Source organism: Pogoniulus pusillus, chromosome 9, assembly GCF_015220805.1.
Source record: "Pogoniulus pusillus isolate bPogPus1 chromosome 9, bPogPus1.pri, whole genome shotgun sequence".
Classification (NCBI taxonomy): Eukaryota; Metazoa; Chordata; class Aves; order Piciformes; family Lybiidae; genus Pogoniulus; species Pogoniulus pusillus.
In genome coordinates this window covers 21,727,322-21,743,161 of record NC_087272.1, presented here as the reverse complement: position 1 = coordinate 21,743,161, position 15,840 = coordinate 21,727,322, and the positions used below count along the sequence as shown (strand labels likewise).

Genomic DNA, 15,840 nt, shown 5'->3' with positions numbered 1-15,840 from the left:
AAGAGAAAATGCTGCATAAAAATTAAAAGCAAACTTACTACGCAGCAGACTCTGGGATCTTACTGCTAGCAGCTAATAGAGGGCGGAGATAATGGGGATCAGTGTCCCTGTGAGTATCAATGAAGGTTTAGAATCCTGAAATTGTGTCTCGAGTCTTCCTCAAATATTAACTTCCACAGCAAGACGTGCATTTAAAGCATGAAAATATGTATTGTTATACTCAGTGTAAGATACCTGCTTTCTCTGTGTGCCACACCTTAACTTCATTCTGGAGCTGCAGTTCTGGAACTGCAACACAATCTGTAGCACTGAACTCATCTGGCATTTATTACTCATTCTGACTTATCAGGTCACTCTCCAGCACCCAGTAACTCACTCAAAATCTCTTCCTGTTCCACAACTGCATTTCCTATCAGCAGCCACTATGGATGATTTTAACTTACAAATTTTTAGTTGAACAATGACTTTTATAAATCATATAAAACCCCCTTCTAGCCAACTATCTGTGTCTGACAGCAATCAACAACAAATCCTAAAGAAAGATATAAATGTATGGCAAGCAAACAACTTCACTCCCTACACCACCATTCAGCCTCCAGCAACTGGTGGGTCAAGGACTCTGCAAGCCAGTGGTACTGTCTTTAGCCCTAATGGATTTCTCTTCTATAAATATATGCAATTGTTTCTCAAAGCCATGTAAGCTCTTAATATCCACAGTCTCTGGTTCAGAAAGCTCTACAACCTACCAGCTCATTGTATGAAGACCTCTAACTCTTATTTGTTTTGAGTCTGATACAGTATTGAATTCAGTGCCATTATATCCCTTGAAAGAGTGAGTGAATGAAGCCATCCCTCTCTATCTTTCCCATGTTACACTCTTCTCACATACCTATACTTTATTCTCGGTCCTCTCATCACTCAACAACGAAGCCTTGACTTAATCCAGTTACCTTTGATAGGTAACTTTTCCACCCTGTGATGTTTATGACTGCACAAAAATTGCATACTGCAATTGAGTACATTCTGAATACACACAGTAGTCATAATAATGTTATCCTCTCTGAAATAAAAGCTAACAGTTCCAGGAAACTAATAAAAGCATGAAGAGCTCCTTCCTGAATAGCAATTATGATGTCAAAAATTATTGCTGTGTATTTAAAACTAGGATTTACATTCCCATATACATCATTTTATATTTATCCACATTTTACTTGAGAGTGCTAGACAAAGATTATGCAGACAGAACTTCAGTAGCAACATTTTGCCTGTACCCTACTCCAAATTTACTACTTTTTATTTTCTCTCTCTTCCATTACACAAACTCTTCTCATTATAATAAACCTTCCAAACAGTGGCTACGGATCCCACAGACCATTTGTTAATGTCTCTGTTTCCCAGGCATGAATCATCTCAGTTTCCAAGCACTCTGGAAACTATCTCACACTAGCAACAACACCAAAACACAAAAGAGTTTTTACTTCCTTTCCCATGACTTTTGAAGGAATTGGAATGAATATTTCTGGCCTTGTTTTGCATTTTGTTTCTTCTCTCAGGTGACGTGATGTTTCAAGATCTCTGCACATCTCCTGAGCATCTTACTGACTGCAAAATCACTGTTCTCCTACACAAGTTAGGAGTCTTCATCTTAAACACTCGTTTTATCCTTCTTAGATACTTGATCGACCTCTCCTTGTTCTGGGGAGGTGCACATTCTGTTTTAAGAAATTTCTGCAGTTCTGTGTAGGTGCATGTTTGAGCCATGACGAGTCAGTTCTCAGCTCCTCTTTCAGGAGACCAAATTTAACAAAATGGTAACTACAATCAGAAGTAACTGGTTAAACTTAACAAGTTGCTTAACCTTCCAAAGCACTGCCAAATCTGTGAAGTCCACGGTCACTGAAGGGTAAGCAATGGCAGTTTTACTGAGATAAGACTGCATAACTACATTTAATTACTGAGATTGTTTTTGTCTGTTTCCTAAACTTGCAGCATAAGCTGTCCATAATGTTAGAATCCGGTAGAGAAACTACAGTACAGGTTTGCACACTAAAGCAGACTAGATTAAGATACAGAGACATGTATGGGATACGGGAAAACACATCTCTGCATTTAGAAAACTACGTAGCAAGTCCTTGTTCCAGCTCAGTTCTAAAGCAGAACACAGTAAGTAATTCTTTACACTTCCAAAAGGGAAAACAAATGTACAAGTTACTTGTGCAATAAGGATGTGACTTTCACAAGAAAAAAAATTAATGCACTGCTTTTTGCAAATAAAAGGTTTGGGAAATAACATTTGCTATGGAATTTTCCCACCCTGCATCATAAATAATAGTAATTTCCCATCTGTGTACCAAAGTTGGGCCTGAACCACACTCCCCTCATGCTTTTCAGCCTGGTATACCTCACAGACCACCTTAATGGCTACATCACTTCTCATTTAAACACCGCTTGACATGACACTCTGCCCAGCCATGGCAAGTATCATCCAGAGAGTCTACCCTCCTCCATATTACCAGGCATCAACACTGTTTTGTGTCCACAGTGCTATGGGGGAACTGATAGCCTGCTCTAGACACATCCTGCTGTTTCTTGGGCATCCTCCACAAAACCTGTCTCTGGCTAAGGACATCAAAACCACAGAGCATCAGGAAGAAAAGGAAGGCAGCCCTACTGAGTCTTCTGGTTTTGGCGGGAGGCCAAATAGCATTAACAAGCTACAGTTCCCACACCAAAACATCCTGAATTACTCAGGCCCTCCAACCTTCAGGCTTCAAAGGAAAAGAGAAACTGTTCTGTCCAAGTACAAGTGTAGTAGCACAGGCCTGTTAAACTGGGAGAACACAGAAGCAGCAGGTGTGCTGACACCTAACATGCCAGAAGCAGCACCTGACACCTCACTAAGTTTTTTCCTTTTTATCAAAAAGGCAGGTCTAGTTTCTCAAAGCACTAGTACAGAGGTGCAGGAGAAGTGTAACAGAAGAAAGTGAGACTGTAGTCTCCTCTTCAGTAGCATCAGTTTCTTACATAAAAAATATGAAGTATGCTTTATTCACACATTTTCAATTCACTACAACATTAAAAGCCCACAGGTCATGTTTGTACACTGCAGTTAACATAAAACTAAGAGCTTGCTGCAATCAAAATAAAATACTCCGCACTGGCACTACTTCAATAATTGACCTAGCACAGGGTCATTTTAAAACAGTTTAAATGCATCATTAATCCAGGGTATTCCAAAGCAGTTTAACTAATACACTATAATAAATTAGAATACAGAAGCAAGGTTGCATTTAGCATGCATTCTTAAAAATTAGTATGACAACAAAATATGCCAGAGATGTAGGTAAGAGCAACATGAAAGAAAAGGCATAGAAAAGATGACAGTAACCTGACTTAAAAGGTCCAGAAATGTATCTGATGGGGTGTATTTTCCTGGCTACACATTTTCCTTTCTTTCATGCTTCCTTCCTGTTACTGCCATCCCAACACATTAGCAGCTTCTCAGTCTCTGTTATCTTTAAAATAGTGTATCTAGTCTCTCTAGCAACCAGATCAGTAAATTGGACGTTAACCTGCAATAGGAATAAGGTTACTAAATGGAAAAGAAGGTCAGCGAGTTGATTACTTTAGATTACACATGTCAGAAGAAAAGAAATGCAGATATTTTATAGATGATGGCCTCAGGCAAGTATTTTTTGAAGAAATCTGAGTATGGTCTCCTAAACAAATCTGTGCAAGAGTCCATTGTCTGAAGAGCAAAAGTGAGTAAGACTAGAAGGAATCTCAGCCATAAATGAAATGAACCGACATCTTCAATTCCTACATATTTCAAGACTTAGAAGTACAGAGGGACAGAAAGTTCAGTAGATCATCTAAAGTTACCACTGTTCAAAAATAGAGCATAAAGCCAGCCCACATACAAGCTGTGCATAAAGAAAGAGGAGAGACAAAACCAAATCAAAAATCTACATTTATTAAGGAACCTGGAAAATGCCCAAGGCGCTCTAGACTGTACTGAACTTATAAGCATATGCTTTCCCATATATTTGCATGATGCTTCTCACAAAATCTTCCCATTCCTTGTCAGACTGTTAGGGTGTGTAACAAAAAGAAATTTCCTCTCCCAATAGGAAGCAAAGGTGATCTACTTACCTTCTCCTGCCCAGACACAAACATACACTTGTGTGGGTGTGTGGATAAATACACCTAAAATTGGTAAAACTCAAAGGCCATGCTAATAACCACTTCTGAACGACCTATTCTAATAAAATTTCCTTTAAATATTTTGAAGAAGAGTCTCAATTTTAGTTTTAAATTTGATTTGGTAAGATTCTACTCTCCTATGCCAGAGGACAAAAACTATCACAACATAAGAAAAAGGCTGCTCTCTCACGAGGTTACAATATGCACAGGCAGTAAATACACATCCTGGGCTTGATCTCACAGGTTCATTTGTCTTGCACATCCATTCCAGATGCAGAAACAGGCTGCTGCTTAGCATGATGTCACCTCCATTTCTCTTCTCCCAGTATAAAACACAGTTTTTCTTCATTGCTTCTGAAGGACACATCTGCTGTGTGTCAAGCATCTGAAGAAAAATTTCACTTTTACTTGTTCATATTGAGGTTACTTCAAAGAAAACACCTTTATCTTCAATGAGTGCACCACTACTGCAGGTAGGGTCAGCATATGAGCTGCAGCACCTGGAACGTCTTAGTAATTTGATGAGATACTGTCCCAGTTTTAGTAAAAGACTCATGTTAAAATTATGTCAAGCAGTTTCTCTCTACACTTTGTGTATAGAGGGTTTACACAACCTCTAAGCATCTTTACTCCTCTTGGTATATTCTCTCCATGTGAAGCAAGGGGACAGAGAAGATGGTGAAAGATGTCATAAGACAGTGGACTGTGCTTCCAGTGAAACGTATTTACCACCTCCCTGCAGCTCTGCTACCTTCCCTGATGGAACTCCATAAGCTTCCTGCCCTTCTGTGCAGCCCTTCCTGCACACATGACATGTCTTTCTGGAGTGCTGAAGATGATAGCTTTCAACGTTGTTTTTAAATTCCATTAGTATACACAGCTGGTGGAGGTAAAAACAACTTCACTTTCATGTTAGTGAAGTGTAGGCTAATATACACACTCTGACTGTGCTTTCATTGGGCTTGTACCATACAAATCCATTACTACAGGGGGAAATGCAGAGATAAACCCACTCTATTCTCAGGCTGCTCCATAGATCAAGAAGTAATATAAAACAAAATAAAATCTGACCATTATTAGGAGGAGTGCCTTTATATACCTCCAGAAATTTGACCACTTCCTATCATGAGTAGTTATGACAAAGATGTCTTTAAGCTGAAAAAGATGTAATTTGATGTGAAACACAGGTTAAATATGCCACAGGAATATTTTCCTATGAAGCTTCAGCATGTCATTCTTAAGTTTTCTGCTAATTTTCACAGCCATCCCAAGTACTTTTTATGTCCACGTATGTTGCATCTCTAGCGACTTTTTAACTGCAGAGTTCATTACTTAATGTCATAAAAGTTGTGGATTTGCATGTTTACACTGGTGTTATCATCACAAAATCTGATCAGACATTTGATTGTCAATTTAGTTTATGTTGAACAATTCTGGAAAAACAACATCCACTCAAGCTTGTCATTCATTTTGTATCTGTATCAAATACAACCTAAAATGCAGTCATTTATCAGAGCCTGAAAAGTAGCAATGTATTCTTGTAGGATGGCATTAATGTGTCTTTTTCATGCATTTCCCATGCTAATGTGAAACTATCACTCTGCTGAAAAAGCAATCTAAAAACTTTCAAGATTCAAGCAATCCAATATAATAATATACACAGCAATCATATGAGATACCAAAAACATTAAAGAACCTGAAATGTGTTGTTCCTCAGTACGAGCAGATAAAAAGGAGAGAAAGAGGCAAGAAATGGAGATGTGTTGCTATGCTGAAAACAAGAAAGCTTTCCTCACTGAAGCGCCACAGTAGACATTTTGTCTCATGAAAAAATACATATCTAAAAAGTGAACTACTGCATTAAACCACATATAATATTATGTGCAAGACAGGTAACTCAGAGCTGGCGAAGCACTGAAGGGTAGTGGTTCTGCACAACTTTTGATACAACTTACTTATGTTAACTAGATCTGGCTAACCACTGCTGCCATCTGTGCAAGCTCTGCCAGAGACTGGCAAAATTTTGTCAGGGTATAGTTAATCTGTGCAGGAGAGAGATTTCAGCCGGCAAGATCTGTTGGAATGAACTCTTGGAGGTGGGAATATCTCAAATTTCCCAAGTACATGTGCACTTCTTTGACCTTGCCCTCTTCACAACACCTGTGCAAATCTTCAGCAGCATTACCCAAACACCCCATTAGAAGCAGCCAGCTCAGGGACTGACTGACAAAACAGAAGGACAAACTTGAGACAGAAAATGCAAATCCTAATGGAAAAAGAGGAGATTTTGATCACAGTGAGGCAAAATCACACAGGACAAAATACCTCAAGGCAGAAGTTGCTACTGCATGAATACATGCGCAGGGCCTGTATTTCTCAGGCACTGGCTCTGAACAGACATACAGCGAGTCCTTGCTCTTCCCCATCTTCACCTATAAACAGAACTTGTCATAGGCTGGCTATAGAATGTTCCTGCTTGTACTGAACATTTGTTTTCATTCTCCTAGTACTTAATTTATAGAAATCTATTTTCAGAGACCAGAAATAACTATGCAGGCTCATTTTTTTCTGAATAAACTGTATATGTACTCTAAGTACAATCATGAAAAATTATGCTTAAGTAAATGAGTGCCTTAAGTTAGTTTGATAAATCTATACTTACACACTTCAGTGAGCAATCCAATTTCTAAAGTATCCTGTGTTAACACTGGCATCCTGACTAAATTCTAGTTCAGATAATTACTCTGCCTAGCTAAATCTCTTAGCAGTATTGTATCCTGTCATAAACCCCTGTAAAGCACAGAAGTAAACTGTTAAATCACTGCTGCATCTCAAGCACAGAATCAATGGTGTACTGCTAATTGATGAAACCTGAGTTGTAGGGACCAGATTTTCAAGCCTACTATATCCAATTTACATTGCAAATTTGGCATTACAAACAAGAAAAACAGTGACCTGTAGGAAACTGCACTGGACATGGTAACTCATCTGGCATAAACCTGACAAGTTTCATAGCGCTGCACATTCACAGCACTGACAGATGTCTCTTACCTCGAAACTCCTTACTGCTGCAGCTCTCATGGGGTTTACTTCTCACATGGCTCTAAAGAAGACATGCAAATATTCTTCAGCTACTTCAAGGAAAAGTCTGGCAGATAGGCTTAAACTGTTGTGGCGGCGGTTTCAGATGATGCAGTGAAGCATCTGTCAAATGCCATTATGTCTTCTCACCAGAGATTTGGCCAAAAAAATCCAGGCACTCAATTTTATAGTAACCAGCAGCTAGAGATGGCTGTAGTTTTCTGCTAAATCTACATATGGCTAGATGAAAGCCTTGTATTTTAGCTAATGACTGCTTCCTAATGCGAGGGTAGGTCTTCAATAAACAGCATCTGACCAGAACAAACAGAGGATAGGAAATGCCTTCAACAAGACCTGACGAGAGATCTTAAAACATTGTCCCTGTGAAACACTACTCTCAACAAGAACATGGCAGCTCTGACCCTGCAGAGTAAGAAAACATCCAGAAAAGATATTGTAGCCTATATATTTCCATGTTAGCTGCACATATATTTCATTTTTATCCCTACAATTAGTTTGGCAATTAACTAGCTGACTTTAATCACAAGCATTTGCACAGACTTGGAGCCAAGTCACCTTCTCTATGAAGAAAGATGTGAGAAAATTATGGAAATTAAGGTGAAGAATTTTAGACAATAGCATGAAACTGTGCGATAGATTCTCTTCTTTTCCATCTTGAGCAACCCCCCTCATGAAGTCTCTTCTTTAGCATTTCTTTTCCATAAAGAGAAGGAAAGGATTTCTCTGTTGACAGCATGTTTTGAGGAAGATTACCCAGCCAAGTCCATCAGCCAGTTAAACTCCTCCAAATATGAGAATTGTCAAAACCAGTTTGGATCCAATGTATCACAACAAAGATTGACCTTAAAAAACAGTTCATACTGAAATTCTCTTAAGAGACTTGGTTCAGCAGGTAGGCATCACCTCATAAAATGCTTTTATATTTTAAAGAAATATTAAAATACTGAGACTGCTATTTCTTTCAGTCAGAGTAATTTGGTCTCTTGACAGTGAGACCCATTTATGATAGATGCAGGATTATTTTAGCTAGGAATTCCTGAGCTGCATCACATTTAACTTGTCAAGCCCTGACTTAATTTTTTTCAGCCTTAAAGTAACCAAACATGTCTGCATCTAGCACAGATCCATCAAAATAGTTAGCATACAGTCAGTTTTGCTGAAAGCCAATTGCTGTGAAAGTGCACATCAGAATATTACCAGACAAAGACCATATATTACTTGTCTGAGAAAAAAAAAAAAAAGGAAAAGCTTAATTGTTCCTACTTCAATAAGCAAGCAGACATCTGCCTACATGGAAAGCTGCATCTCAACTGAACAGCACACACAGTGCAGTCTGGTTCCCAACTGGAATGCACCTACTGTATTAGTACAGTTCCCTAGATCCATGCACAAGACCTATCTTACCTCCACAGGGAGAGAAATAGAAAGCAGCAAGTACCAGGTTCCAGTGAGAGGACAAAATACATCTTGGCTATGTACCCCTATGCAATGGGAAATTTTGCATCTCAGTGCTTAAATAAGGCCACAGAGCCCTCCTCATCACAGTGCTCTTTCTGTAAGTCCAAATGTTAGATGGAGATTTCTTGGATTTGAGGTCAGGCATGTTTGAAGGTTTCTTGACCTTGTGTTTGTATTGGATCAATTTGAAATGACTATGCTTTAATAAAAAAAAAAAAAAAGAAAGGTAAAATACACACAACAATGTTAGCTGAAATGCACTGAGAACTGAGTTAAATGGAAGGAAAATTAAATACAGAACACAGCACATTTCACCCTGTAAGAGACACTCTGTTTAGTAACATTCTTGAAAATGGATAGGCATTAAATTAACCACAGGAGGGCTCCCTCTGGTATACTGAATGCAACATAAACATACTGTTAATTACTAAAAATAATACTGGATCTTGAAAGTAACAAAGGTTTTAGACCTCCAACAATATTTTCCTCAGTAGGCTCCAATATACACAAGGAAATAAAACTGTGCGTGGATAATTCAGGTGAAGTGAACTACAGAAGTGTTAACTGCATGATTTTTAAGTACTTACAAACAGAGATTGCCAATGCACTGCATTTCAAGACACTAAGCTCTGTTTTGCCATACCATGTAGAGGGTCCCCTGAAGCTGACATAACAGAACAGCAGTGAAGAGGGATGTACAATTAAAGAGGATTGAATGCATTGTAACTAAGCTGTACCTCTGGGGAAAGAAATGAGAACTTGCTGGGACAAACACATACATAGATACTGAGCACAGAAAAGTGAGGCATCCCTTTATGAGTATTGTTTATGTTCAGCCATGTATTCTCCCAAAACACTACAAGTTAATGCCTGCAATAGTGAAGCAGCTGCTTCTATAGATTTGGGGCTGACTGTCACTCCCTACTTTATTTACTGCTCTGTTAAAGAAAAACAAAACTCCCTCACCTCAGAAGTTTGTGGTGAAATCAAAGGTAAGTAACTGAGATGGTAGAACTAAACACATAAGTAACTAATAGCGTCCTGACAATGCAACTGTATGAAACTGGTGTCTGTGCCCTAATCAAATCATACTTATTACAAGATCTTGCAGCTGTTGAAATCAACTGGAAAACCAAGAGAAATACAGGTAAGTGGAAAAAAGTAAAAGTGTCAAGATGCTGCCTTTATGCAGCTTCAGATAGAGTTCCTCAACCAGCGCTTGGCACTTCACCATCATCAATAGTAACTAGAGAGAGTTAACTGTCTTGGAACAACGGTGATTACCTGAACCCATGTACTAAACTGTAGGAAGCAATCTGGGATAAATTTTGATTTTCACCTCTTCCACGGACTTTAGAAACTAGTGACTGCCTTTAAGACAAATTTCAGGATGAGTATTCCCTGGATATAGGAGACAAAGTTAGTACTTTCACAGCCACCAGGCCTGGAAGATGGATTTTGTGCCTGTTTGCCAACTACAACGCAGGCCCAAGGAGTTCATTGAAATCTGTACCTCACATATCCCAAGACAAAGACCTAATCACAGAGCTAATCAGACAGAAATACAGAAGTCAGAGGACAAGGAAACGAGTGGAGTGTGACTCTATCCCACTGGACAAAGCCTTCCCCTGACAGCATTACCTCAGTTCAGTCTTTGGTGCGAGACCATGCCTGCTCCTCCCGCAGAAGCGCCTAAAGCAGGACGTTAGAGTAGCATGCCCCACTGCACCCAGCGGAAGTCACACGAAGCCAGAAATCTACCTTATTTCCTTACATGTCATAAAGCATTTCAGTAATACATATATGAATAAGCATCACAGAGCTTCTGCAACTGGGAGATGCTCCTGTGCAACCAAATTTTAAGTGAGGAGATTTGACACTGGGAAGCAGGGAGATGACAAGCAAACAAAAAAAGTACCACATAAAGTTGAAATGTGTTGGGGTTACTTCACCAGACCTGCCCTCCTTTCAGCCAACCACACCAGCACCCCACAACACCAGAGAGAAATACTTCTTACAACACCTTTCACCAAATACCTATACTATAGACAGTAGGAAGTTGCTACAAGAAATCTGGTACTTTCACGTGAAGTTATTCTTCATATATTGAAAGTACATAAACAGACAAGAATAAAGCCTTGCTGCAGCTAAATAAAGTAGCACCAACTTTAGATTACATCAGATCATCAGCTATAGGCCAGAACTACATCCTATGGGAAGTACTGCATTGTTGCTACCCCTCCATAGCAAACAATGCTGAAATTGTAAGTTTAATCAGCTTAAATTACTATCCTGAAAATATCAGCCAGGATACTATATAAAATGTAGTATTTCAGTGCCAAAACCAAAAAACAAACACAACAAAAACCCAACAATAAAGCAACTGTAAAAATTGTAATCAAAACTCAAGAACATCATAATAAGTGAAGGAATTTATAGACCTTTTGTTTTAAAAGGCACTAAAAATAGCCTGTTCTATTCCTTTATGCATATAATACATCAAGGAAGACTGACTCGAAATTATATCAGAAATTATTCATATTTTTCCCCTGACACATGCCACTCCACTGTCAAGATATATTTTAAGGAAAACTTTTTGCTCCATGCAGCTCAGAACCTTAGGACCTGCACCTTTACTCCTGGAACTCCACTTAAAATACTGTGATAAACCAAAAATAAATAATCATAAAAACTTAAAGATCAAGCCTTGATTATCAAGTTCACAAGTGAGAATAGGTTAAAAAAAGTCAGTTTCTATGAAATACATAGAGGTTAATATTGCTTATAGAACTGATGCACAGTGACCAAAATTATTAATGCTGTTTGAAATCAAGAGTTGTCAATATCAGTTTTTCATCTTTTAATCTTTCCTGAAGACCTTCTCTGCTCAGAGACACAATCTGCATGATGACATAAAAACCACTCATACGCAATTTACTGCAGCACTATTTTACAGTATAAAAGAATCAACTTGTTTTATCACATCAGAATTTCTAGATAGCACTAAAGCACAGGATTGCCCTCCTCTAGGCACTGGGAATGACACAGTCCCCAAGGGACACCGTTATACCAGTGATAGAAGTGGACTATTTTTGTACCATGGACTGCTTTTGAACAGCTTCCCTGCTTACTGCTGTCAGGATGTCAATGCCTCCTCCATCAGCCTGCCGTCCCCCCTGCAGTCCAGAGCTGTGGCAAGCAGCTGAGGTGGGAAGAAAGGCTGACAGAGCCCTCATTTACAGAGAAGTTAGGGGGATGTCTGCTTTAACAACAGATTGGAAGTTTAATTTAGAATTAGTCAGAAAATTCAGAATTTTACTACATCTCCTCAAAACCACCTCATTATTAATAACATTATTTTTTCTTAACACAAGACAGCACCTTTACAAACACTATTGCCAATACCACTAGACACACATTTCACCCATGAGAGCAAAGCCTGTTAAGTCTACAGCTAACTTATTAAAGTCACTAACAGCTCTGTCCCTCTTCAATGCTCTGAACACACAATAGCAGTCCGAGTTTACACTGCTGTCATGCGCTGACTCTACATGCACACCTATGTAACATAACACAATTTCAGAGTATGTTAAAAAAGTCAGGTGCAGTTTAAAGTGGGGCTGGCCTTTAAATTCGTGTCAAGTCACACTATCATGTAACTGAACACCTCAGGGACAAAGAATGACTGAAATGAGCACTTAAACTCCTACTTCTTCTGCTAACTCGATGGGAGAAAAGCAATATTCTGTTTCTACTGTGATACTCTTTCTTAGACAGTCTTTTCCAGTACAACCTTACTGTTGTATATATACATCAGTATATATATACTTGTATACATATACTTGTATATATACTTCAGTATAGTCTGAAGAAATGCACTGACTGTCTTTTCACAATTTCCTTTATAGGACTTGCATTCAAAACTTGTGTTTCAACTCTTGTATACACTTTGGGTTACAATGTGCACACCGAGAAACACAAGTACCGTAATTGCACTAACTTGCCTCCACTTCAATCTGCTAGCCTCACTGAGTAATGACACTGTCAAAATGACTTTAATTCTGACAGTGATAACAGAGTTACATTAGAGTTAGCTGCAAGGTTCAAAGTTTCATCATTCATTTTTATTGTTTTCCCATTAAGCAGCACCATTAATGCTCAATTAGTAGTCAGGTGAGAAGAAAAGGGGAAAAAATAAGAAGGGAAAATAAAGGAAGGAAAAAAGGAAGGTAGTGAAACACCCCTTTCAGAAAACTTGGGATTTAATATTTGCAAGGCTCTTCTTAGCAGCTCTCACTAGCCCTGCACATACATTCAGCTCCTGATCACTGATATTTTCTTCAAGCATTTTATCCAAAACTTGTTTTTTCTAAATTACTTCCCTTTGAATGCTATCCAGTTATGCTTGTACAGTCTCAAACGTTAGAAACTTCACCTTATGCCATGGCATGTATCCTTTAAAGGGCCATGCAACAAAACGGATACATATATACGCACTGAGTATCTTACCTTTCCAAACCACAAAGTAAATCAGGAACTGCAAAGACTACAGTATGTACCTTGTAAACTAACGACAGACACTTAGACTTCTCTATTTTTTTTTCTTTCAGCAGAAATTACTTCCAGCTAAAATCTAGACCCTGACAACTACTGCATTTTAAAACCCTTGGAAAGATAAAGTAAGCTTCAAATTAAGAGGCTATCTCTAACAATCATCCTGTAGCAATCAAGTATCTTCCATCCGGCATTTTTCATTTGCAGTTACAATACTTTGGAGAACTAACTTCTAAAATCGAGAGCTATGCATTAGAAAATGAATCAAATACGTTCAATTGAAGTCACTGACTGAATTCAATACATTTTTTATGTGGAAAGTGCATTATATACATGGGTGATGACCCTTGAAATTAAGACTACTAATACACTAAAATGATACATGATGCTGTCTAATACACTCTAACATGAAGGCTATGCAAGTAGTGAACTAGCTAAAAGATCAAACAATCCTTTAATTTCTTACTAATGATCTATGAAATATTTATATTTAAATTACACTCACAATTAGAGGGCAGGAGCACAGAACTGTTGAACAGCACGACCATAAGCATCAGTAAATAACAGGCAGGGTTTCTAAGCACTGCATTAAAACAACTCCCCAGAACTCCACTTAATGCAGGCCATCCTGTGATTTATGAGCCGTACATAAACCCAGCAAGTTGAAGAATAACTTAAGGGGAAAAAAAAAAAAAAAAGCCGCTTATGTCAACTGTTGTTATTAATAACGGTGACTGAGGAGATCATAAACTGGAAATATTTGAAAGTTCATTGTGATATCAGCCTGACAAGCAGTTACAGCGTAGTGTATCAGGTCACATTAGGAACAGCCAGAAGTGAAAAAGACTGTCACTTCTGCCGAGTTTTCAGCAGCAAGGAGAAGGAAACGAGATACCTAGGAGTATAGACACCTAGGTGGATCTCGAGCAATTGTAGCGGACATACAGCCACACGCCAGTTCAAGAAGTATTACAGGCAGGCTGTGTAACTGCAAATAGAAACTCCACTCCTCGTAATGAAATTAAGAGCTCGGCATCACTCTAGGCTAACAAGTAAGCATGCCCGTCCACCCAGTTTTCAGAGACAGCTTCTGTGACTGCTCACCTTTGCCCTTCCCAGACAAACTAGCCAGGAAGGCTCACTTGTTCGCCCACAACTTTCTTCAGCACGGAGGCAGGACGAGCACATTGTGCTGCTACTCTCCGTTCCACTCCTCGCCTGCGGCCGCCGCGCCCTGAAGCCCACCGCCAGGGCCAGGTCCCACTTAGCCCCAGAGGAATGGAGAGACGTGGCCGCGCCTCGAGAGGCGGCAGCCTACGGTCCGCCTGAAACAGCGGGGGAGCGCGGAGCGGGAAGCGCTGCCAGGCGGCTTCGCACCTACCTGCGGCTCGACGGGCTCAACGGGCTTCACCAGGTGCTTCTCCTTGTAGAGAGACCAGAGACCGATGTCGGGCAGGAAAATCAGAGCCGCGGTGAAGAGCAGCGTCATTTGCAAAAACCTCTTCTGTTTCCTCTTCATGGCCAAAGCCGGGCAGCTGTGGTGGCAGCAACGGCAGCAACAGCTACCCAGAACAGGGAAGCCAAGTCCTTCCCTCTCCACTGTCCGTCAGAAGGGCCCGGCGCCGCGGAGAAACTTCGCCCTCCCGTTTCACGGCCGCCCACCCCGTGCCCGGGCGGGGCCGCCCCCCGCGGCGGCAGCGGCACGGCCCAAGCTGGCGGCCGCTCCTCCCGCCCCGGCGCGGCGCTGCGCGGCAGCGTAGCCGCTCCTGGAGCAGCTCATGGAGCCACCTGCGCACGGAGCAACGCACAGGCACACACGCAGCAGGAGATGAAGGGAAAAAGAAGGCACAATTTTTTCAGACGATTTAGAGGAAAAAACCCAAAAACCCACAAAACCCCAATCAAAAGCACAAGGCTAGTCCAGTAAATAGCGGTGGTCCGAGGGAGCGCTCCCCTCTCCCAGCCCCGAGGCACTGCAGAAACACCAGAGCTACGCAGGAGTCCCCACGGCTCGCCGCGCCCGTCCCCCTGCTCGCCCGGGGGACGCGGCATCACGAGCTCATCCCGGAGAATTTCCTAGGCAAGAGTTTACAGGGGGGAGAAGGAGAGGAGAGGACTCACAGAGGGCCGCAGGGACAGACACCCGCGCCCAGCGCACCTCTCCACGGACGCGAACACGAGCGAGAGAGGGGGGCGGCCCGCGCGCCCCCCGCCCCCACGCGCGCCGGCTGGGCCGGGGGCGGGCAAGGCCGGGCCCACCCCGCGGCCGCCCCCTCATCCCGACCGGCCTGCGACTCCATCCGCCGCTTCCGCGCTTTTCCGCGCTGGCAAACGAGGCGGCCAGCGGTGCCCCGCAGAGGCAGCACTCCCCACCTCGCTTGGGGACGGCGCGGTGAAGCCGGGCGGTGCTGCCGCCGCTGCCGCCGCCGCCGTACACTGGGGACAGGGCTTGCAATTCCCATTCCAGCCCGCCCTCCGCGGCGCGACATGAACCGCGAGGGTAACCGTGCGAAGCGCCCGCGG

General features: G+C 41.3%; 1 protein-coding gene across 7 annotated transcripts in view; it reads right to left on the bottom strand.

Moving 5' to 3' along the window:
• Positions 1–15,524, bottom strand: part of GALNTL6 (polypeptide N-acetylgalactosaminyltransferase like 6) — a 430,986-nt gene extending 415,462 nt beyond the window's left edge. The window contains exon 1 of one of the 7 annotated variants that reach the window (XR_010303417.1): positions 14,699–15,524. Coding sequence is in view for 6 of the 7 variants with exons in the window: in XM_064148866.1 (XP_064004936.1) it covers positions 14,699–14,836 (138 nt within the window). In the remaining variant the exon portion in view is untranslated. The remainder of the gene's footprint in view (positions 1–14,698) is intronic. The other 6 variants (XM_064148866.1, XM_064148863.1, XM_064148861.1 and 3 more) reach the window with 6 other exon arrangements.
• Positions 15,525–15,840: the final 316 nt, after the last annotated feature.